Here is a 24202-nt window from a genome sequence, read left to right on the forward strand (position 1 = left end):
TTAAAGACCAGTGAGAGTCAGGTTCATTCAATGACCTCTTCCTTTCATCTGTACTGTGTTACATGGTTATTGTAGAAAGTATGTGTAAATACAACATGAGAGTTGCAGTAAACTGCATTCACTCCAATCCCTTGCAGTAGAATGTCCACGTAACAGTCGGCAGTTACATTCATTTGTTAATACTCCCTGATATATGTTCGATATTACATAATCCTGCACTTCACGAAAAGTAGTATGTAACACACACATTTTACCAGTTATAATCTAATTTGATAACATTTTAACATATAAAACCCTAGTAAATGTGTTCAGCTCACTTGAAGTTTTGGTTTAAAAAAACAACAGCTATATCCTGCGAATATAGTAGTACCTACTGCTAACCAGTTAAGCTGGTGTAGTATCATCCGATATCATGTATCAAACCCTACTAATTTAGGAAGTTGATATAGTTATTACAATATCCTTACCGGTTAACTTGGTATAATATTACCTACTTGTAAATACATTCTGATGTTTGAAGCGCTTGACTCGCTATGTACAGGTCGTGGGTTCGAATGCACATAACCGAACATGCTAACCCTTTCAGCGTAGGAGCATTATAACGCTACGATTAATCCAGTTATCTGTTGGTAAAAGAATAGCTGAAGATTTGGTTGTAGTTGGTATTGACAGGCTGCTTTCAATCTTACACTGAAAAATTAGGAACGGCTAGCACAAATAGTCCTCAAGCATCTTTGTGCAAAATTCAAACTAAGTCAAAACAAGTTAACTGATAAATTGGTACAGGTATTACTGGTTAAATGTGCATAGTATTATCTTCTCGTGAAAGTGTTAGACATCCAAGTATATTCTTTTCCTAACTGTTTAACTTAGTTTTGTTTCACTCAACTCCTAACTTGATAGTATGACATATTGATACTTGTCCCTTACGTGGAAGGATTGTGTAGTAATTACCAACATATAACCGGGTTAGTTGGTATTTTCAGTGTTTTAAAACTTTATTGAAATCAATTCTTATTACATTGGTATATTTAAACTCAATAACACTACTCCTGTTTTAACAAAACACGACTCATTTTGTCGCTACTATACAAGCTAGGACATCTCTATACATTGTAGCTTCCATGAGGTTCTTTGTGTCACATTTCATTGTATCGTGTTTTTCATACATTACAGGAAACGTGCTATAGAACGTACGCATTGAATAAATTACGTCAGGTTGAAAACATTACGAGAATTTGATGACAAAAGCGATATAGGTTAAAGTACGCATGTGTTGGAATCATTTCCTTTCCTTTCTGTTGTTACCTTAAACCATTGAATCAAAATATTGTGAACCAATCTAAAAAACACGTATATATTCTGAATAACGAATCAAGTGTTTTCACTCAGCACTTCCAAGAAGTTGACTGCCTTGTCGTCCTTGAGAACTTGTCCACATATCTGTACCTTACATTCTATATATATAACCTGGTTTGAGGCTTTACTTGCGCCTCTGTTTCTATCCTTAAGTAGAGTAAGGAAATACATTGTTTATTAATCTGCAGAAGTTTTGCAAACCATCACGGAGGATGAACTCCCTAAATATCTGTTTCTTGTTCATCAGTAATATCCTTTGTTTGGCCCAGCTAATCCATCCTGGTTGTTCCAGCGAAATCCAACATGGCGACAAATACGATGGAGAAGAGTTAAGTGCCGTTTCATTAAACTATTTGAGCAATAACCGTCTAGCAGGACGTCTAACATGTGGGGTAAGTAATTTTATTACGCTTCCCAGTTAGCGTTCGACTTTAAACTATAAACACTCGTATTGACTCAACTGTTTAATAACACAGTGCATGTTTAACATTAATATACAGTATGCTAACCGGTGTTGTATTTTAAGATGATCCTAGTACATTTGAGTTATAATATGTTAACCAATGTTGTCATTTAAGGTGATCCTAAAACATCAGATATGTGGTACGTTAACCAATATTGTCTTTGAACATAAACTTAGAATTAAAAAATTCTGAATTAGAAAGAAAAATCGCTTACTGCTGCTCTAAAAATTACCAAAATTGGTGATACTGTTAGAATAGCGTGCGGATTACTTACGAATAAATTTGAAATTTGGCGATCAAACAATATTTTGCACATAATCTGTCAAAATAATATTTGTTTTCACTATGAACTGCCTGATACAATAATGTTAAATTTTAACCATACATTCCTGTACTAACGATTATCCGGTCTAATACGATAATGTTAAATTTTAACCATACACTCCTGTACTAACGATTATCCGGGGTTTCCAATGGTTCCACCGTATTCATTCGGCGTAGAACCAGTCGAGAAAATCATTCTATTTTTTAACTTTTCTTACCAATAGCCAGGTTGGTTAAGGCGTTCGACTCGTAATCTGAGAGTTGCAGGTCGAATCCCAGTCACACCAAACATGCTCGCCATTACAGCCGTGGAGGCGTTATAAGGTGACGGTCAATCCCACTATTCGTTGGTAAAAGAATAGCCCAAGAGTTGGCAGTGGGTGGTGATGACTAGCTGCCTTCCCTCTAGTCTTACACTGTTAAATTAGGGACAGCTAGAGAAGATAGCCCTCGAGTAGTTTTGCGCGAAATTAAAAAAAAAACTAAGAAAACAATTCTTACCAATAAATTTGATCTTGCCTTCAGGAATGTGACGTCAATATAAAAAAAATTGTGTCGACAAAAAACATCGGGTCTTATGTGAATTTGTCGTGAAATTTGAGGTCAACATTTGAAATATGTGAAGTTCCTGTAAATTTTGAGATTTATATTTTCATAAGTGTGTCGGCCCCAACCTCTAGTAGGTTTATTCTTTTATTATATAAAATATATTTCAACAGAAGTACGAAACTCGTTCGTTTCGATATGACAGCGAAAGCAGTTTGTGGGGTGAAGTTCATGGGAAGATATCTTTGTCAGCAGACATTGACGTGTCTTGTCTGGGATGTAAGTTATTTTGTTTATCTTTTTACTATCAGTACGGGTGCATCACAATACCATAGTTGATACACTAGATCATAAGATTTATTAACGAGGTACGCTTTGGTGTAACGCATGTCATGGGCCCATAATTATAAGGCTCAAGATTCTCAGTCTGCCGGTAACGAGATTAAAACGTCATCTATCAGAGCATTATAACGTGAAAGTCAATCCTATTGTTCGTTGATAAAGTTGGTGATAGATGTTGTGTAGCTAATTTTCCTCCAGTCTATTTCTCTCTATTTCGGTCTAACACAAATTGCTCTCTAAAAGCTTTATGTGAAATATGAGAAGCAAAAATGATTGTTCTAAATTTTCAAGATAATTAAAAAAATAATAACTAAGTTATTCTATCTACACGTTAATAGTATTTTAGTTAAATAACACAAAGGAAGTGAATGTAGATCATTTTTCGCTTAACTAAAGATATGAAAAGTATTTTTGATGACGTCCTTGATTTAAATTCAACAACTGACGAGTAATGTAATAATTTCACTGCTATAAACATTACTTATTGTTGTTGTTTTTTGAATAATTCAATATTAATATTGATAAAGTCATAATTTCACAACTATAAACACTTCTTACGGTTTTTGTCTTTTGAACAATTGAATACTAATGCTGATAATGTCATAATTTCACTACTATAAACATTATTTATTGTTGTTGTATTTTGAACGATTCAATATTATTATTGATAATCTCATAATTTCACAACTATAAATATAATTCGTTGTTGTCCTTTGTACATATCTTTTTACAGATGACGTCAAGGAACGATTCGGATCAGAAGTCTTGAAGTACGCTGTGACTGTTAACCGTGTTGAACTCTCTCCCAAGTCCAACATGTAAGAAAACAAAAACGAAGAGTTTGTGATGGCACAGAAAGAGCTTTTAATCTCACATTAACTTTCGGTTTTATTTCAATATCAGTTCATTCTTAACTTCATGTCTGTTTTTTTATTTTTACGTCAACAAGCACATTTCTTAGTTATTCACAAAACAGTAATATTCAGTGATGAACTCAGAATAAAAAAATATACTATTTCGTTGAATTAACTGTAGGAAGTAATTTAAAATTATGTAAAATTAATAATGCTTACGAAACTATTCATTCGTTTTTCTTAGAATGTATTTATAAGACAGTTTCTTACATTACTAATCTTAATTTCCTTGTTTTAATGACCAGTGAAACTTCTGTATCTCGAACAATCAACAGAATAATATCTTATATGTTTATATCACAACTCTATCTGAACAGTGGAAGACGTTTGTCATCGGTTTTACTCTACAGGAATTTTTGTATTTATTTTCTCTCTAATTACATAACGAGTTTATATTTTCATGTTCCTTTCAGTCGGAGAAAACGTGGAATATGGTCCTGGTTTCGGAATGCTTGGAATACAGTTAAGAATTTTGTCACAGGTCTTTTTGGTGGAAACTCTAACTCTGATGGCAGATCAGACGATACATCAACAGAATCTGAAGAAACACGTAAGTAAATATTGTTTGGAGATTTTTATATCGTTTAAATATAGAAATAAAATTAAATATTAATGGAGAATAAGGATCGTTGGGTATTTGTAGAATGATTAATGTATAACAAGTGTCCAAAACAAAATAAACAAGTAACACAAGTTGGAATTTAAACAATACTCCATCCGTACTTCAGTTGAATATATATATATAATCTCATAATTCCTTTTAGTTAGAACTTCCTCGACGGCCCGGCATGCCCAGCTGATTAAGGCACTCGACTCGTAATCTGAGGGTCGCAGGTTCGAATCCCCACTAAACCAAACACGCTCGCCCTTTCAGCTGTGGAGGTGTTATAATGTGAAAACCAATATCACTATTAGTTGGTAAAAGAGTGGCCCAAGGGTAGGAGATGATGGTGATGACTAGCTGCCTTCTCTCTAGTCTTACATTGCTAAATTAGGGACGATTAGCGCAGATAGCCGTCGTGTAGCTATGAGTGAAATAAAACAAAAAAACAAAACAAAATTTCCTCGACCTCACAACTTTCAAGTAGCGAGTTACTTAATAAAAGATTACATTTTCTAACAAACACATTGTTTCATAAACATGTTTATTAAATACACTGTCTAATAGGTAAGTTGTCAAACACATGTGTTATTCTGATAAATACACAATAAAGAGGCTACCTGATGAATATATTGTTTAAAACATATATTCTCAAAATAAACTGTCTTCACGATCCATGATTTAAAATGTTAGTCTAAAGAAACTTATTTTTCTACGACGTTTGGTAACGATGAACCCTAGCTGTCAGGATAATATGTGTGTAACAGTTAATCACGACAGTGATAAAAGCAGTACCACATCAACAATGGTTAAATCACATGTCAGTGTTGCAGCTGGTTGTCTTATGTTTACCTTTTTTCAGGCTTCAAGACACCAGGGTGTAAAATAACTCTTAAGTCAGTAAATCCTGTTTCAGACTGAATTACGTTATGATTATGAACAATTGGTTTGAAGGTGTGTATCAGTTCATTTGTTCACAACAGTAATCTGTTGCGTATCGATATGGTTTCAAACTTAGAACAGTTTTTTTTTTTCAGCAATTTCTTCTCCGGACTTCAGCGGATTTTACTCTACCCCTTTTTTCCTGGTGCAGTTTGCAAATGGTAGCATACCAGAAGTCCGGTTCTCTCAGAACGACACCAACGAACAATCCCGGAACTTCAAACGACACATCGCCGAAATATTTGCCACTCAGATGGACAAACTGTCGCCCTCTGTGATGGTTAAAAGTCCTCTTGGCGAACATAGAACTCGTTACGTAATTAGGTTTGTTACGTTAGAATATATGTTTTCTTCACTTGAATCAGTTATAGTAATTTTAAAATACCTTGTTAGTTTAAGAGAAAACTGCCTGTGTTTCGGGTTTCTATATGTAATAATTGTTAACTGCTAGCTGTACTGTCCCTACCACGGATATCGTACAGAGGCTGGCCCGGCATGGCCAAGCGCGTTAAGGCGTGCGACTCGTAATCCGAGGGTCGCGGGTTCGCATCCCCGTCGTGCCAAACATGCTCGCCCTTTCAGCCGTGGGGGGCGTTATAATGTTACGGTCAATCCCACTATTCGTTGGTAAAAGAGTAGCCCAAGAGTTGGCGGTGGGTGGTGATGACTAGCTGCCTTCCCTCTAGTGTTACACTGCTAAATTAGGGACGGCTAGCACAGATAGCCCTCGAGTAGCTTTGTGCGAAATTCAGAAACAAACAAACAAATCGTACAGAGGCTGAGTGCGTTTTATTTAACAACTTCAGAGACTCATCAATTTCTTTATGAAGAATGTGCATTTTGAGAATAGCTCTGCAGCGTAATTTCCTCTGTAAAAAGGCTTAGTTTTGTCAATAGCAAACCTCTTCTCACTGCATGCTTTCTATGAGCCATTCATTGTACCAAGAAATAGAAAGAGTGCCCGTTTCATTCTCCAGACGCCTGAGATATGCAATGGTTGAACGGATCTATCGTGAAAATAATTTACATTGGTGTGATTTGTGTCGTTTTATTGACGGAGATTCTTTTTTATTATATTGCATACTGTTATTAGTAATGATACATTTAAACACATCTTTATGACTGAATGTATGAATATTTTGGGTCACAAATTGCTGTTACATGCCCTTTTAGAAAGCGATGAATTTTTCGGTAGTATCACACCGGGTACAAAACGCCTAAAAAATCTCAAAATATAGTAGTAACACAATCTGTGCCACCGCGACTTTATATCGACCGCAATTATAAAGTGATTTGTTCATTGATTTTGATATTCAAAACATGATTAAGTTATTAAATCGTCTGTCGATGTTGTGTAAATATAATATTCTAATTTTATCGAAAATTAAAACTGTAAAAAAAATGATAATAAAATTGTCAGAATACATTACTGCTAAGAAAGGACTTGTCCAGTTGAATAAAAAATAAAATTAGTTCAAGTAAGTGAAACACTCAGTGAACCACCAGGACAGAACTTGACCACCAAATAGTCCTTTTGGAAGGTGAGTATAGAAAATAAACCTATTTATTTACAACTTGCGATGATAGAAGGCTATGGAATTTTTAAGTCATCTATGATATGTAGTCGTCAACTAGACCATTTACTGATGAATGTTAATCTTTGAAGTTATGCAATTTAAAGTTAATGTAATCGATGTTTAAATAACGTAACTGTATTGCATTGATAACATAATTACTAATATTTGAGTTATTTGAATTAATATTACACTATTTGTTACATAAATAAGTTTCGCAAATGGTTGTTGTGTTTCTCGTCAACTTTTCCTTTACTCCGGATGCAATTTAAAATGTTTCAGATCCGGCGACAAAGAAGGTCATCGCGTTCGACGAAGCGTGCCAGGACCCACACCAGATATCATAGTTGAAAAGCATGTAGAAAGTGGCGACATCGTTCGGCTGTCTTCAGAGACTCCACACGAACCAACTTTAAATAGAAAAGAAAACGTCGAACTTTATGTCAAACAAATACAAATGTTTTCTGAAGGAAAGCTTATTGCTGCAGGTAATTATTGGTTACATCATATTCAGTAGGATTAAGCCTTCCTTACACGTCATACCCCGTGACAAAAGTTCCCTACACGTCATATCCGACTAACCATATTTATACATTAAATAACAACAGACCTTCGAATTTAAGGCTTGTAAAAGCTATTTGAGTGTTAATAACGGATTTACCATAATTCAGATACGCAGATTTCGAAAATAATATTATATTTTTTCTATCACGTAATATTTTTTAACAAATCGGGAAGAAGAAACTTATATCACATTATTATTTCGCTTGCTACAATGAACATTTTTATTATTATTATTACGTTCGTTAACAAAATCACAAACAAACTGAAAAAATGGAAGAACATTGATGTCAAAAGAAATATCCAACTTCATTCATCCTGACTGTGTGTGTCAAATCAAAGTATTGTGTGTGTTTTTCTTATAGCAAAGCCCTATGAGGCTATCTGCTGAACCCACTGAGGGGAATCGAACTGCTGATTTTAGCGTTGTAAATCCTTAGGCTTACCTAAGGCTGTACTAGCGGGGGGGCATTACGGTATGAAAACATGTTGGGTCTTTCTTTTATGTGTTGCGTTATGACGTTTGTCAAAAATTTGTACGTGATGGAGGAAAAAGATATGATTTTCGGATTCAACGTACAGAAATTACCATAGTGTGTGTGTTTTTCTTATAGCAAAGCCACATCGGACTATCTGCTCAGCCCACCGAGGGGAATCGAACCCCTGATTTTAATTACCATAGAACATGCAAAAAGTTCTAGACTATAAAACTATCGCAGGCCTGTGTAATCACTTTCATTAGTACGAACGTAACGGACTTCTACTCATGAATCCGTTCACAGAATGTTCTTGAACAATTCGTGTTCCTTGGACGCTCTTTTAAGATTTTTTGTACGATATTTAAAACTGATTCAATGAACAACAGATCTTTAAGGGCAAACGAAAATCTAGTTCCAGTGTAATTAAACAGGTTTAACACACTGATGTAGCAGTGGTGTTATATAACACCAAATCCGACAAAGTGTCCACAACAAAATATTTGTTTGATTTCTAGATTTTGAAGCTAAACAGGTTTTTATTACGAGTTACGAAGCAGATATGTAGACACTACTAGACCGGTTTGATGAAATGATTAACTTAAAAGTGTTTGGAATGAGAAATATATCAAAAAATCAAACTACTTTTGAATTATCACTTAACCACTTAGTGGTTTAGATATGTTGTAACAGTTTTGTTTTGATTTTGGTACGCCTAGCAGTGAATCATGTTTTTCAAGGTTTATGAATTGTTTGTGTTTTTATTTCATTTTATTTAGTGCACCTAGCGGTGAAACATGTTTCTCAAGGTTTATTAATTGCTTGTTCACAAACGAGGTTTAAGTTATGACGATAAACAATTATTCAAATTCTGTTATTATAAATAGAGACAACGAAACATACACGTATTTCTCTGACTACTAAGTGTTTCAATTATGGTTTATACTTGTACAGTCGAGGCAGTTAAACATCGGTAAATTAAGAACATTCACGAAATGAATTCGTGGCGTATTCATAGAATAATTATTTGTAAAAATGAGTTAGATTAACAATATATAATATATAATAAAGCCATTACGTTTTGGTAACGCTATGTTCCAACAATAGCTTCGAAACAAAAGTATGATATAATATTGTTGTTACTCTACGTACTGAAAACACAAAACAAAATGTACAGACAACAAAGATAGAAAATTTGTTGTTTCTTTGTTTGTTTTGAATTTTGCAAAGCTACTCGAGGCCTGTCTGTACTAGCCGTCCCTAATTTAGCAGTGTAAGACTAGAGGGAAGGCAGCTAGTCATCACCACCCACTGCCAACTCTTGGGTTACTTTTTTACCAACGAATAGTGGGATTGACTGTCACATTATAATGCCCACACGACTAAAAGGGAGATCATGTTTGGCGCGACCGGGATTCGAACCCGCGATCTACAGAGAGAGAGATATTCGCTCTGATACGTATAAATCAAACAATGAGGCCCAGTGAGTTGGTGAGACGGGCTATGGAGTTAAGGGTCCACCGCTCATGTTCTGCTTCCTCGTGCGTTATGAAAATAATAGTCAAATTTTATTATCCAATCTGATAAGAGTGGCTGAAAAGTTAATAGTGTGTTTCTGTCATATCAAATGAAGACGACTAGCGAAGATAGGCTTCGTGAAGCAATTGTTTTTGTCTTAGAGCAAGGCTATTCTATGGGTTGTATTGCCACAGAGGGACCATTATGTAATTTTGGATGAATCAAGGAAACAAAGCGTGTGTAATGATGTCATAATATTTTCAACATATAACAATGCAAATAAACTTTTTATCACTAGAGGGAGACATATCCGTTGCTCTTCTTAACCGAAATGGAAAAAGACGTCGTCGCAGTGAAGAAAATGTAGACATTACTTCATACTTTCAAGTGAAAAGTACATTTTCTCTGAACGTAAGTTCTCCTGATAACTATTGTAACAAAATTAAAATGTTTTATTTTAATTCTTAAATACGATTTACATTCATTAGAAATTTGCTTGTTAACACGATCAAAGTTTCTTATTGTGTTCGTGTTTTTAATTTTCCTCAGAAACCAACTACAAACACTTGGCATCGATAACACTATGTAACAAAATGTTTACTTTATCTTGTTCCTGGGCATAAAGTGTTATTTCCCAACTGCTTATGTCTAAAGTAAATGGAAAAGACCTATTTTTTCTTCAAACTTTGCTTTTGTGACCTGGGTAATGAAATTTTTAAAGTTACCCATTTTCCAGAACATTCAGAAGATTCAGTGCTGAGTAGCTGATAGAGAATTTTTTCGAACTTACAAGAATTTTCAAGAACTTTCTAGAATGTTGTAGAACTTACAAGAATTTTCTAAAATGTTGTAGAACTTTTAATAGTAATATAAATATACAGGGGCTCACCACTCACTACATCAGTTTAGTTCTAGTTGCCTAAGTGAACACATAGACCTATCTGATTTTATGACTTGATCAGAGATCTTGGTCTAACATGATGGAAGACTATATTTGGGGATTGATACGTGAAAGTGATTTACATTACAGTCGCAAATCTCGGAAAACTACTGACTTCTAAACACTTTTGTTCATTTTTGTATAACCATAGTATAAATACATGTAAATCTTGATTCACATGTTGTTTTATTCAGACCTTATGTACATGAAAATGTGCAACTTTTCCCGTTTTTTACATAAAAAATAGGTTAATTTCTAAATTTCATTATTCATGTCACAAAAGCAAAGTTTGAAAAGAATAATGGCCATTTTCTGTACTTTTACAACATAAACAATTAAGAAATAACACATAATATTCAAGAACAAAAGTTGTGTTACATAGTGTAATGAAATAAATCTGTAATAGTTTGTAACCGATCTAGAACGAAAACTTTTAAAGGAAGAAAGTTTCTATATTAAACAATTTAGTGATTTAACAGTTAGCTAAATGAAACACAGGAGGCGTTTCTATCTTTTCGGTTCTATTTTCAGATGATACAACAAAGAAGAAAACGTGAAATTTATGATGATTTGGATACACTTGAAAATAAGTTAAAAGTCATCCCGTCTTCATTAATAGCTTCACAGAATCTTGGTAAGGAGACAATCTCTATTATGTGACACATTGTTACCACTCTGGCTATTGTGAGTTTAAGGGTTAAAAAAGTCCTTCCTTTAGAAAAGGTTTTGTCAATCTTCCATCTATGATTCAATTAACGTTACACGGAGGTCGACTTCAGGTTTGCTTTGAACTCTCTTGTGCTATTTTTATCCTATTAAAAGTTATTTGGATAACGGCTCGTGCACGAGAGTTGTACACTCATACTAATGTATTGTTTTCAGAGTCTTTTAGGGAGAGATAAAAATTCCCCAAACTCCAACGACCCATGACTGTATGAAATGTCGTCGGCCCTCCAGGTCGAGTAAAGAAGTCAGTATTACAAATAATTATGACGTGTCAATCTTATACAACAAAATTACAATGACCTGTTACTAATATTCAAGGTTCATCATCGGAGTTACTAATGAGAACAAAGATATGTGATAACCTTTCGTATCTTGTTCTTTAATTTTCTTACTCTATCAACTCAATTTAACTGAAATAAAAGCCCGGAGATACAGCTTTTAAATGGATTGTTTATTTTTGGTTTAACTTTATTATCACGTTAAAATCATTCATATGATCATCAACGGATTACCTGATGATGACCACACGAGAAACGTTGTAATAGAGTTAAAGATAAAAGAAGTAACCATTCCGCTGTATTCATTGATTTTTATTTAAAATGTATAGTGGATTATCTTTCCTTGCAACAAGTCACCTCAACATTCACCAACATGGCATTCAACAGTTACACGGTATCGAACCTGACACTCAACAGTTACATGGTATCCATCCCGATAGTCAAACCTTACACGGTGTCCAACTTAAATGTGAACAGTCACATAGTATCCAACTTAACTGTCAACGGTTACATGGTATTCAACCCAATAGTCAACAGTTACACGGTGTCCAGCTTAATTGTCAACAATTACATTGTTTCCAACCCGATAGTCAAAAGTTACACAGTATCTAACTTAACTGTCAACAGTTACACAGTATCTAACTTAACTGTCAACAGTTACATAGTATCCAACTTAAATGTCAACAGTTACATAGTATCCAACTTAACTATCAACAGTTACACGGTATCTAACTTCTTGGACATTGGGTGTTAACTTTCACAAACATAAAGCTATGTCAAAAACAAAGTTATGTCAAACATAAAGTTATGTTTTATTGAATCAAGTCTTTCAACTATTTACTACTCAGTTACAAAACCATGGCGATTAACCGGATATAAATTCGTCAACACTTTTGTTTACTAACTATATGAATTAACCAAGGGGAAAAACATTCACTGTATATATATATATATTATTCTTTAGTAAGTGTTTACTTACAGTTGATTAAGTAACTAACCTTTTCCAGGAAATTATTATTTTTGATATAACGCTAACGAAACATTAACACCATTGTTTTTCTTCTTTCTCAATTAAAGGCACATTAACACCAGTTTTTCTTCTAAAACTAATAACACGTTAATTCTTGTTTTTTAACAGCTTCTGGTCTGAAAGAACGACTGAATTTGTTGAGATCCCAATATGGCAATCCAAATGAAGTATTGTCTAAATTTTTGGAAAATGCTGAGAAAAATGACCCAGAGACAAGTAAGTTATCCGTGATACAAAGTTTTGCTTTATTAAACAAAAATATTGTTCTTATAAAATATAGTAATCTTTCAAATGTTTAATTTGCATCTGTAGTTAAAACATTATAAGTATGATCACATTAAACGGATGTTTAACCACATTAACCTTAATCTCAAAAAGGTGCAATGCAGTTCCTTTAAATACAAAAATTATGTGAGTTATTGTTGAACGATACTGGAGCTTCAACACGTCGTTACAATCCAGGTTATGTTGTACCTGACGATCGTTCATTTTGAAAATGATTCTACAGAATAATAGTTGTAATTGCTAAAGTGTTCGTCATAAGGTTGCCACATCAATAGTACACCACTAGTCTGTGCATGCTTTCCTTAAGCTATCTATTGTACAAGACTGATGATTTCTCAGAATCCATTTTAACAAGTTGATCATACGAAATTTCATAGACAGTACATCAGTCAATTTGACTGGCATGTTTCATATGAAATAGTATTAATACCAGTGTTATTCTCCAGCTGTTTGAGGTATGAGATGCTTTAACGGATATGCCATCGAAACAACTTTTTATAAATGTAATTTTCTCACTTTTCCAGATAGAAATTCTTTTATGTACTTCTTTATTATGCTATGAATATTACCTGGAACATATGGACTTCAACCACTGACCTTTGTGTTCGTGGATTATCATCTTTTTAAAAAGTGCCACACCTTATCTGCCATATCTAAGATTGAACTCGTTGCAGGGATCTTTCTGAATGGTCCTAGTTTCCCAAAATGATCCATATCATTTTGTTTTTCAGTACTGTTAGTTACAAATAATATTCCAGTATTGTAAATCTAAATCTCTGAGCTGGATGTGTGAATATTTTGATTTGGAAAGAACTGTGGCATACACGTCTAGAAAATGATGAATTTTCTGTGATATTACTACTCACTAAATGATAAACAATGTCAAAACATAGCTTTGATACATTCCATTCCAATACGATTTCATATTGGCTATGATTATCACGTGACTTACTGATTTTTTTTTAATATGACGTAATCAACCCTGTAGATATCTTAATATTATAAAACTTTTTTTTTTTCAGTGTTTAGGCTTCTGGAGATACTTGACTTGGAGAAGGAACTTAAACTTCGAGACTCAACTGGTTCTTTCACATCGCTCTTGAACACTGCATTGATATCAAAGGTGCGCTAAACCTGCTGAGAAAAAAACATTTTTATCCTTCATTTGTAAGATTGTTTCAAATTTAAACAGTATTAACTTCATGAATTACTACATACACTACATGGCCAAAAGTAAGTGGACACCCGACCATCACACCCATATGTGCTTGTTGAACATCTGATTCCAAAACCATGGGCATTAAATATGGAGTTGGTTCCTCCTTTACTGCTATAATAACCTCCACTCTTCTAGTAAGGCTTTTCACTAGATTTTGGAACATGACCGCGGAGATTCGCTCCTCTTCAGCTACAAGAGCATTGGTGAAGTCGGGTACTGATGTCGGGAGAGAAGACCTGGCTCGCAGTCGGCATTCCAATTCATCCCCAAATTGTTCGATGGGGTTGAGGTCAGGGATCTATGCAAGCCAGTCACGTTTTGCCACACCAACCTCGGCAAACCATTTCTTTATGGACCTCGCTTTGTGCACGTGGGCATTATCATGCTAAAACAAAAGAGGGCCTTCCCCAAAGTGTTGCCACAAAGTTGTAAGTACACAATTCTCTATAATGTCATTGTATGTTGTAGCATTACGATTCCTCTTCACTGGAACTAAAGATTCTAGCCAAAACCATGAAAAACAGCATCAGACCATTATTCCTCCTCCACAAAACTTCACAGTTGGCACTATGTATTCAGGCAAGTAGCGTTCTCCTGGCATTCGCCAAACTCAGATTCGTTCGTCAGACTGCCAGATAGTGAAGCGTGATTTATCACTCCAGAGATCACGTTTCCACTGCTCCAGAGTCCAATGACGATGTGCTTACACCACTCCAGCCGACACTTGGCATTGCACATGGTGGTTTTAGGCTTGTGTGCAGCTACTCGGCCATGAAAACCCATTTTATGAAGCTCCCGATGAACAGTTCTTGTGCTGACGTTGCTTCCAGAGGCAGTTTGGAACTCGGTAGTGAATGTTGCAATTGTGGACAGACGATTTTTACGCGCTTCAGCACTCTGCGGTCCCGTTCTGTGAGCTTGTGCAGCCTACACGTGGCTGAGCTGTTGTTTCCACTTCACAATAACAGCACTTACAGTTGACCGGGTCAGCTCTAGCAGGGCAGAAATTTGACGAACTGACTTGTTGAAAAGGTGGCATTCTATGACAATGCCACGTTGAAAGTCACCGAACTCTTCAGTATGACCCATTCTACTGCCAATGTTTATCTCTAGAGTTTGCATGGCTCTATGCTTGAGTTTACGCACTTGTTAGCAATAGGTGTGGCTGAAATAGCTCAACCCGCTACTTAGAAGGGGTGTCCATATACTTTTTGCATGTAGTGTATTTTACCTAAGTAATCTTTTCCATTTCATATTTTTCGGTTTTGGTTTCAGTACAAGATAAGCTTCATAAGAGTATAAAATCAAACATATACTGGAACCGTCTTTAATTAACTTATGCCTTGATTGATTTGCTTCTTACAATAAATAAAATTCATCTAATATTTTACGGACCCTTGACATTAACTCCATTTTAGACATGAATTCTGGATTATCTTAACTCTTTTTCAACGTTCATCTGGAATCCATCTACTGTTAGATAGAAAACAGTTTTTCATGTCACATTAGGTTTCTAATTTGTATACCATTATGAACATAAAGGAACTGTTTTCTTTATTCTTATATTGTTAACAGCAAATTAATTTTTTTTTCGGTATTGTTAATTTGTTAGCAACGTATTCCGTTTGAAACATTTATTGATATTTTATTAATGACGTTAAGTAAGTGTTTTGAATTTTCTAATTGGTGTATTAATAATAACATGAGGGAACTATTTTCTACTGGTATATTGATATCAGCATAATAAAACATTGTTTTTATTTCTGTGTTGTTTTAACTTTTTTCAATAGAACGTTTTAACTACATGCGACAAGAGTGATTCCAGCCAATGCCGTGACATTCTGAAATTCCTGAGTCACATGGAAACACCAGAAGCTCAAAAGGTAGCCGCGCCATCTTTCGAGAACTTTCTTTTAGAATAATTTGAAGTTTAAAAAAATGTGAAAAGTGACAAGTAATATGTTTTTATTGTTACCCTCCATTATAACATCTTTTGTGTTTATTTGTTGTAGTTACTTCATTATTACATCTTTTCTTTGTTCTAGTCACTTCTTTATTACATCTTTCGTTTGTTCTAGTTACTTCTTTATTACATCTTTTGTTTTTTCTAGTCACTACTTTATTACATGTTTCGTGTTTATTCTAGTTACTTCTTTATTACCTCTTTTGTTTATTCTAGTTACTTCGTTATTACATGTTTCGTGTTTATTCTAGTTACTTCTTTATTACATCTTTTGTTTATTCTAGTTACTTCTTTATTACATCTTTTGTTTATTCTAGTTACTTCGTTATTACATGTTTCGTGTTTATTCTAGTTACTTCGTTATTACATCTTTTCTTTGTTCTAGTCACTTCTTTATTACATCTTTTGTTTGTTCTAGTTACTTCGTTATTACATCTTTTGTTTGTTCTAGTTACTTCGTTATTACATCTTTACTTTGTTCTAGTTACTTCGTTATTACATCTTTTCTTTGTTCTAGTCACTTCTTTATTACATCTTTTGTTTGTTCTAGTTACTTCTTTATTACATCTTTCGTTTGTTCTAGTTACTTCTTTATTACATCTTTTGTTTTTTCTAGTCACTACTTTATTACATGTTTCGTGTTTATTCTAGTTACTTCTTTATTACATCTTTTGTTTATTCTAGTTACTTCGTTATTACATGTTTCGTGTTTATTCTAGTTACTTCTTTATTACATCTTTTGTTTTTTCTAGTTACTACTTTATTACATGTTTCGTGTTTATTCTAGTTACTTCTTTATTACATCTTTTGTTTGTTCTAGTTACTGCGTTATTACATCTTTTCTTTGTTCTAGTCACTTCTTTATTACATCTTTCGTTTGTTCTAGTTACTTCTTTATTACATCTTTTGTTTTTCTAGTTACTACTTTATTACATCTTTTGTTTATTCTAGTTACTTCGTTATTACATCTTTTGTTTTTTCTAGTCACTACTTTATTACATGTTTCGTGTTTATTCTAGTTACTTCTTTATTACATCTTTTGTTTGTTCTAGTTACTTCGTTATTACATCTTTCGTTTGTTATAGTTACTTCGTTATTATATCTTTCGTTTATTCTAGTTACTTCTTTATTACATCTTTTGTTTGTTCTAGTTACTTCGTTATTACATCTTTTGTTTGTTCTAGTCACTTCTTTATTACATCTTTTGTTTGTTCTAGTTACTTTGTTATTACATCTTTTGTTTGTTCTAGTTACTTCGTTATTACATCTTTCGTTTGTTATAGTTACTTCGTTATTATATCTTTCGTTTATTCTAGTTACTTCTTTATTACATCTTTTGTTTGTTCTAGTTACTTCGTTATTACATCTTTTGTTTGTTCTAGTCACTTCTTTATTACATCTTTTGTTTGTTCTAGTTACTTTGTTATTACATCTTTTGTTTATTCTAGTTACTTCTTTATTACATCTTTTGTTTGTTCTAGTCACTTCTTTATTACATCTTTTGTTTGTTCTAGTTACTTTGTTATTACATCTTTTGTTTGTTCTAGTTACTTCTTTATTACATCTTTCGTTTGTTCTAGTTACTTCGTTATTACATCTTTTGTTTGTTCTAGTCACTTCTTTATTACATCTTTTGTTTGTTCTAGTTACTTTGTTATTACATCTTTTGTTTATTCTAGTTACTTCTTTATTACATCTTTTGTTTGTTCTAGTCACTTCTTTATTACATCTTTTGTTTGTTCTAGTTACTTTGTTATTACATCTTTTGTTTGTTCTAGTTACTTCGTTATTACATCTTTCGTTTGTTCTAGTTACTTCGTTATTACATCTTTTGTTTATTCTAGTCACTTCTTTATTACATCTTTTGTGTTTTTTTTTTTTTTGTTTGTTTCAGTCACTTCTTCATTACTTGATCAATTGGTCTCATGTGCCCAAAGGAATGGCCGTCCACTCAGCAACAGTCTTATCGGAACTTTCTAATCCAACGTCAGTCACGGTAAATGTTGCCCTAAACATCGTGTCTTCAATATCGGATCCAGAAATCAAAGGGATCCTGCTCCTCAGTTTAGGAACGTTGGCTAACAGAGGATTAATTGGGGAAACGAAGCTTCAAGAACTGATCATTGATTTGACAAAGATTATAAAAAGTAACTCGGCCAAAAACTGTCAGACAGAGTCCATCGTATTTGATACCTTAGAAACATTTGGAAACATTGGAACAGTTGCGGTGATTAAAGACCTTTTGGATTTAGCTGGACGGTGCAATACATCCGAGATTTATCAGACGAGCGTGCTGCACGCTCTCCGTAAGGTCGTGCACGTTCTACGAGTACGTCAGTGGCTTCTTGATGAACTCAAGTCTGGATCTTGTAGCCTAGCAGAGGCCGTTTTGGAGACACTGGCCGAAGAAACACTTCGACTAGGAAATTCCATAGGTACAGCGATCATTATCTATATAATGGACTATAACGCACCCACTTGTGAACATTTCAGAGAAAATCTAAACTTGCTAAAATTCATTTTTGCTTTAAATGTAAAATTACTTTGTATACTCATTAGGCTTAGCTGTGTTAAAGCCTAATTGGTAACCCATAATTTGTATTTATTAAACTTCCCGTTAGTTTAGTGCAGTGGCTTAAAATAGCTTGTTTGGAAAAACAGAAGTGAAGTTTTGTGCGACATATTATAACAGAGTAATCGAACTAGAAAGAAGAGGGGGGAAGCATTTCTATTTTTATTCCTCGTTTTAGTGCAAATAAAACAGTTTTTGAAATTAAAAACCTTTTTTCCAGACTCGAACCGGTGGCCTAGAATAGGATTTAACGAAGTCGACGAGTTCATCCGATCTATAGTTGAGAATCAACAGCCACTGTTGTCGTGTGTAAAGGAACAAATATATCGCTATTTCAAAAACAAGCAAGACGAAAAGGCTAAAGAAACCGTGTCTCTTATCCTTCAAACTGTCGGAAACGTTCGGTACCCACCGGCCGAAGGATTCCGAAGAGTCAAGAGACAGCTATGGGACGACACAAACTGTGAAACCTGGACAGAGGGTGATCACTACAACTCAATTCAAAGCCATGGTCGGTTCAAAGAAGACGTTAGTAAGTTTGACCGAAAGAAACACTGCTTGGCCTATAAGTATCTCGGAGTGAAGCAAGCAAACGCAGAAGTTTATGCAGGTGAAGAAATATGCAATTAATGTTACATTTTAAATCTTGAAGCGTAAAGATCTGGAGAAAGTCAGTACACTGTTAATATCGTTATCTGTAAAACCTTTAATGTATTAAAGTAATTAAGGTTAGGTTTAAACTCAATACTCTCTTAATATGCTTAGCTTTAAAACCTTTAATGTATTAAAGTAATTAAGGTTAGGTTTAAAGTCAGCACTCTATTATATGCTTAACTGCAAAACCTTTAATGTATTAAAGCAGTTAGGCTAGGCTTAAAGCCGTTATTCTGTTAATTATGGTTAGTTGTAAAACCTTTAATGCAGTAAAGTAATTAGGTTAAGCTTAAAGTCATTATGAAATAATATGGTTAACTGTAAAACCTTTAATGTATTAAAGTAATTGGGTTAGTTTTAAAGTTATTATTCTATTAATCCGGTTAGCTTTGAAATCATTAATATTATATATTGAAGTAACTATGTAAGTTTTATTTCATTATCTGTTAGTATTCTTAATTTTAAAAGTTATTCATTATTTAAGTTTAGTGCCATATTATCACATATACCGGATGGAACTATGGTCTTTCAACTATAACGGAACTGTTTGTTTAGATAGAGTAATTTATCTATTGCAACGAAGGTAATGAGTGAATGTAGTTCTTTAAACACGTGCTTCCCTGATTTTGAATGGAAGAGACTGACTGGTTGTTTATAAGCCATTTAAGTTACCAGCCCTAATGATCAACGGTTCTGTTCTTGTTTTCCAGGCGTATTTGCTGGGGTTCGGTCTACATCTTCTCCTATGAAGTTTAAAATGATGGCTAAACTTGTGAGTGACGTAGAGTTTCTAGGTAACAACTATGACGTAGGAACGTTGTATTTTAACCATGCTAATGACGGAACAAGGGTGTACGTTAACGTGAGTATGTTTAGCGCCATTCGGTACGAAGTAATTCTCTCTTAGCTTAACTTTTACATCGGAATAAATCGGTGTCTGAAGTCAAGATCAGGAACCTTAGTGGGAGAACTTCATTCCTCTCCCAACTAACCCCTGAAGAAACTGCATATTATCCCAGAAAGATAATAGGAACGTAGATGTTCTACGTGATTTTTCCTGAACGTTACATAACGAACAGAAATATACATACGTTGATAAAAGTATTACGATTTTTCATTAACTAATGGTACTTAGAGAAGAAAGTAAAGGGCGCTGTGATCTTTTCCATAACCATGCTCAGTTTTAATTACCACATATGGAAATAAAAACAGTTGACTGTAACTTTATAAGAGATAATGTCTTTACATAATTGAGAATATTATAACTAATATTAAATTAATTGGTGAACATAATTATTGCTGTAGCTTAATTATTTCGTCCGAAGTTATACATATCTTAGTTGACGATCAAGTAGTGTGCAACAGATGGGAATAATAAGTAGTATGCAACAGACAGGAATAATAAGTAGTATGCAACAGACAGGAATAATAAGTAGTATGCAACAGACAGGAATAATAAGTAGTGTGTAACAGACAGGAATAATAAGTAGTGTGTAACAGACAGGAATAATAAGTAGTGTGTAACAGATGGGAATAATAAGTAGTGTGTAACAGACAGGAATAATAAGTAGTGTGTAACAGACAGGAATAATAAGTAGTATGTAACAGACAGGAATAATAAGTAGTGTGTAACAGATGGGAATAATAAGTAGTATGCAACAGACAGGAATAATAAGTAGTGTGTAACAGACAGGAATAATAAGTAGTGTGTAACAGACAGGAATAATAAGTAGTGTGTAACAGACAGGAATAATAAGTAGTGTGTAACAGACAGGAATAATAAGAAAGTGTGCAAACAGATGGGAATAATAAGTAGTGCGCAACAGATGGGAATAATAAGTAGTACGCAACAGACAGGAATAATAAGTAGTGTGTAACAGACAGGAATAATAAGTAGTGTGTAACAGACAGGAATAATAAGTAGTGCGCAAACAGACAGGAATAATAAGTAGTGTGTAACAGATGGGAATAATAAGTAGTGTGTAACAGACAGGAATAATAAGTAGTGTGTAACAGACAGGAATAATAAGTAGTATGTAACAGACAGGAATAATAAGTAGTGTGTAACAGATGGGAATAATAAGTAGTATGCAACAGACAGGAATAATAAGTAGTGTGTAACAGACAGGAATAATAAGTAGTGTGTAACAGACAGGAATAATAAGTAGTGTGTAACAGACAGGAATAATAAGTAGTGTGTAACAGACAGGAATAATAAGTAGTGTGTAACAGATGGGAATAATAAGTAGTGTGTAACAGACAGGAATAATAAGTAGTGTGTAACAGGAATATGTAGTAATAACATCTTGTGAAACTGTTTGTCTGCCTAGTATCACGAGGGATGCTATATAAATAAATTGTAATAAATATGTGATGCATGTGTATTATCATCTCCGGTGTAAATTCTCTATACCTTAACACGAACATAGTTTCATTGAGAAGGACGTAACAGACGCTTGGGTCAGATAGTAAGAAATACGTGTATGATTTGTCTTCGAATCTTACAGTTACAAGTCTAATGAATGAGACAGTAAACAGTATAATATGGCCCGAGTGAATTCTGTTTAACATCTGAAACCGCGTAACTGAGATATACTGTATACACGTTAAATAAATAATCTATATAGAACATTGCGGCTGGTTTAGGTTTTTCTTTCCAGCTGAAATATTCCCGTAGTTCGTCTGTAGCAGTTGGTATGTTTCAGGTACTGGGTGATACAAAGCTGGAAGTGAACCACGCGAACTGTTCACAATACTCTTTGACCTACAGACCTTCTGACCACTTTCCAGTGTACAGTTTCAGCGTATTTGTGGTGGACGTTAGTTTGGGGGTCCGTGTCGAGGGTCAGATAGGGATGAATATGAAATGTGAAAATAAAGACGGAAATAAATATCAAGTACGTCCTGTTGCAGGGATGCGATTGGCTGGTGAAGCTCGAGGCAGGGCGCTTGTAAGTACCTGCTTTTCGCTCTGATGGTAAACTTTACGAGTTTATATAATTTATTTTGTAAGAGAATAGTTTTTCGATAAAGACATCTAAAAAACAACAACAACACACATGATATGTTAAGCAAAATAATATAAAGCGTTTAATATTAACAAAGACTGCCATCTGCAGCTATGTAATATAATAAAATTAAAATTGAATGTATTCTAATATTCACATAATTTGGCTAAAACATTTCTTGTGAGCAATAGCTAAAAGTAATTAATAATAATCATACCAATAAATTAACAAACTGTCTTTCTTCTACGATGTTCTACTCCTAGCTTTTGCCGATCTATTTGATTTTAATAATACCCATATATATACTCTTCAAAAAAAGAAACGCAAAAGGCAAAATTTGAGACATATTGTTAACAAGTTTATTCCGGGTAGTTCTGTATGACATGTGTGAAACTTTGCACATTCACTGCTGAACATCCAAAGTCTGCAAAGGCGAAGTCCACGCTCACTAGTTGAAGTTTAACGTCACTCAACATCAATAACGAGTATGCCCCCCGTGAGCATCAATAACTGCTTGGCATCTCCTGTCCATGGAAGCGATGAGATGACGAATCACATCCTGTGGAATGGCTGTCCACTCAGCCTGCAAAGCTGCTGCAAGCTGAGGTAGAGTCTGCGGTTGAGGTTGTCGCTGTCGCAGACGTCGGTCCAACTCGTCCCAAAGATGTTCGATGGGGTTTAAATCTGGTGATCTGGAGGGCCAGGGAAGAACGTTGATGTTGTGGTGTCTCAAGAAGACAGTGGTGAGTCGGGCTGTGTGAGGACGGGCGTTGTCATGCTGAAAAACGTCGTTGACATTCACCATGATGGGTTGCACATGAGGCCTAAAAATCTCGTCGACGGTTGCGTACGGTCTGATCGGAAATCCTACGCAGCCCTGGTATGGTTGAGGCAGTAGACGTCGCAGTGGTGGTCCTATTCCGAAGGTGACGTAACCGGATGTAGCGATCTTGTGCGGGCGTGGTCACACGAGGTCTGCCAGATCGTGGACGGTCACAAGTTGATCCATGTTGTTGGTGACAATTCCATAACCTTGTGATGGTGCTTGGGTGGACATTCACAGCTCTGGCAACATCTGATCAAGATTCGCCTGCTTCCAAGCGACCAATGACGTTGTTGCGTTGTGCTTCAGTCAGTCTTGGCGTAACTGTATTGCGTGTTGGTGGCTTAACACTGAGCTATGGAAACCGAGAACCCGTCACTTTTATAGGGATTTTGCACATGTTGCAATTGCAGAACATGCAGATCTCTCAAACAAATTTATTGGACACGAATGCGTTTTGGCGAAAAATCCGATGTTTTCCTCCGTTTTCAAAGTGCACAACTTTTATTGTCATTTTGGTCTGACAGTCAGTGCCTTAACACGTGTAACATCACATACTTTGAGCTTGTAACGTTATTACATATATTTCTTTAAAATAACAAAAATATCCCTTTTGCGTTTCTTTTTTTGAAGAGTATATATATACAGATGTATAAACATTAAAAGGTCCGCTGTGTAACACTGAATAAATAATTCGACTAAATTTCACAACAATATTCGCCAATTAAGTTAATATATAGTAAAGTAAAACACATTCAAATCCTATAGATAATTATGTAGACTTTTCTAAACACTGTATTGAAGTAACCTTTTTTTTCTAGTTTGCAGAGGGCGCTCTGAATTTAGGGGGAAACTTCAATTACCATATTGATTTCGACGCAGATTTGACCCCTGACGCCTGTATTTCATCCAGTTACGGTTACGATCCCATGAATATTAGTTTGGAAGCCAATTATCGAGTAAGTAAATGTCTTATTTATGTGAAAACTTTCCAAGTCTAAACAGGTTACTTTCTAGCGTTACCTTTTAACATCTCGTGAAGAACTACGCCAATTTCTATGTCTAGAAATAAAGCTACGACAT

The 24202-nt window shown here is 34.6% G+C and overlaps 2 protein-coding genes across 2 annotated transcripts in view; one reads left to right on the top strand and one right to left on the bottom strand.

The window, feature by feature from the left end:
* mRpS33 (mitochondrial ribosomal protein S33) overlaps positions 1 to 24202 on the bottom strand; it is a 321652-nt gene that overhangs the window by 193753 nt on the left and 103697 nt on the right. The window lies entirely within an intron of this gene.
* The window catches only part of LOC143238370 (uncharacterized), a 48488-nt gene that overhangs the window by 21457 nt on the left and 2829 nt on the right, over positions 1 to 24202 (top strand). Inside the window, exons 2-17 of the mRNA XM_076478523.1 lie at positions 1607 to 1751; positions 2867 to 2972; positions 3769 to 3853; positions 4363 to 4499; positions 5588 to 5816; positions 7349 to 7554; positions 9920 to 10032; positions 11093 to 11195; positions 12704 to 12811; positions 13903 to 14003; positions 15890 to 15982; positions 17957 to 18497; positions 18855 to 19244; positions 19999 to 20150; positions 21994 to 22239; positions 23941 to 24078. Coding sequence (XP_076334638.1) covers positions 1607 to 1751; positions 2867 to 2972; positions 3769 to 3853; positions 4363 to 4499; positions 5588 to 5816; positions 7349 to 7554; positions 9920 to 10032; positions 11093 to 11195; positions 12704 to 12811; positions 13903 to 14003; positions 15890 to 15982; positions 17957 to 18497; positions 18855 to 19244; positions 19999 to 20150; positions 21994 to 22239; positions 23941 to 24078 — 2893 coding nt within the window. The remainder of the gene's footprint in view (positions 1 to 1606; positions 1752 to 2866; positions 2973 to 3768; positions 3854 to 4362; positions 4500 to 5587; positions 5817 to 7348; positions 7555 to 9919; positions 10033 to 11092; positions 11196 to 12703; positions 12812 to 13902; positions 14004 to 15889; positions 15983 to 17956; positions 18498 to 18854; positions 19245 to 19998; positions 20151 to 21993; positions 22240 to 23940; positions 24079 to 24202) is intronic.

Source organism: Tachypleus tridentatus, chromosome 13, assembly GCF_004210375.1.
Source record: "Tachypleus tridentatus isolate NWPU-2018 chromosome 13, ASM421037v1, whole genome shotgun sequence".
Taxonomy (NCBI): domain Eukaryota; kingdom Metazoa; phylum Arthropoda; class Merostomata; order Xiphosura; family Limulidae; genus Tachypleus; species Tachypleus tridentatus.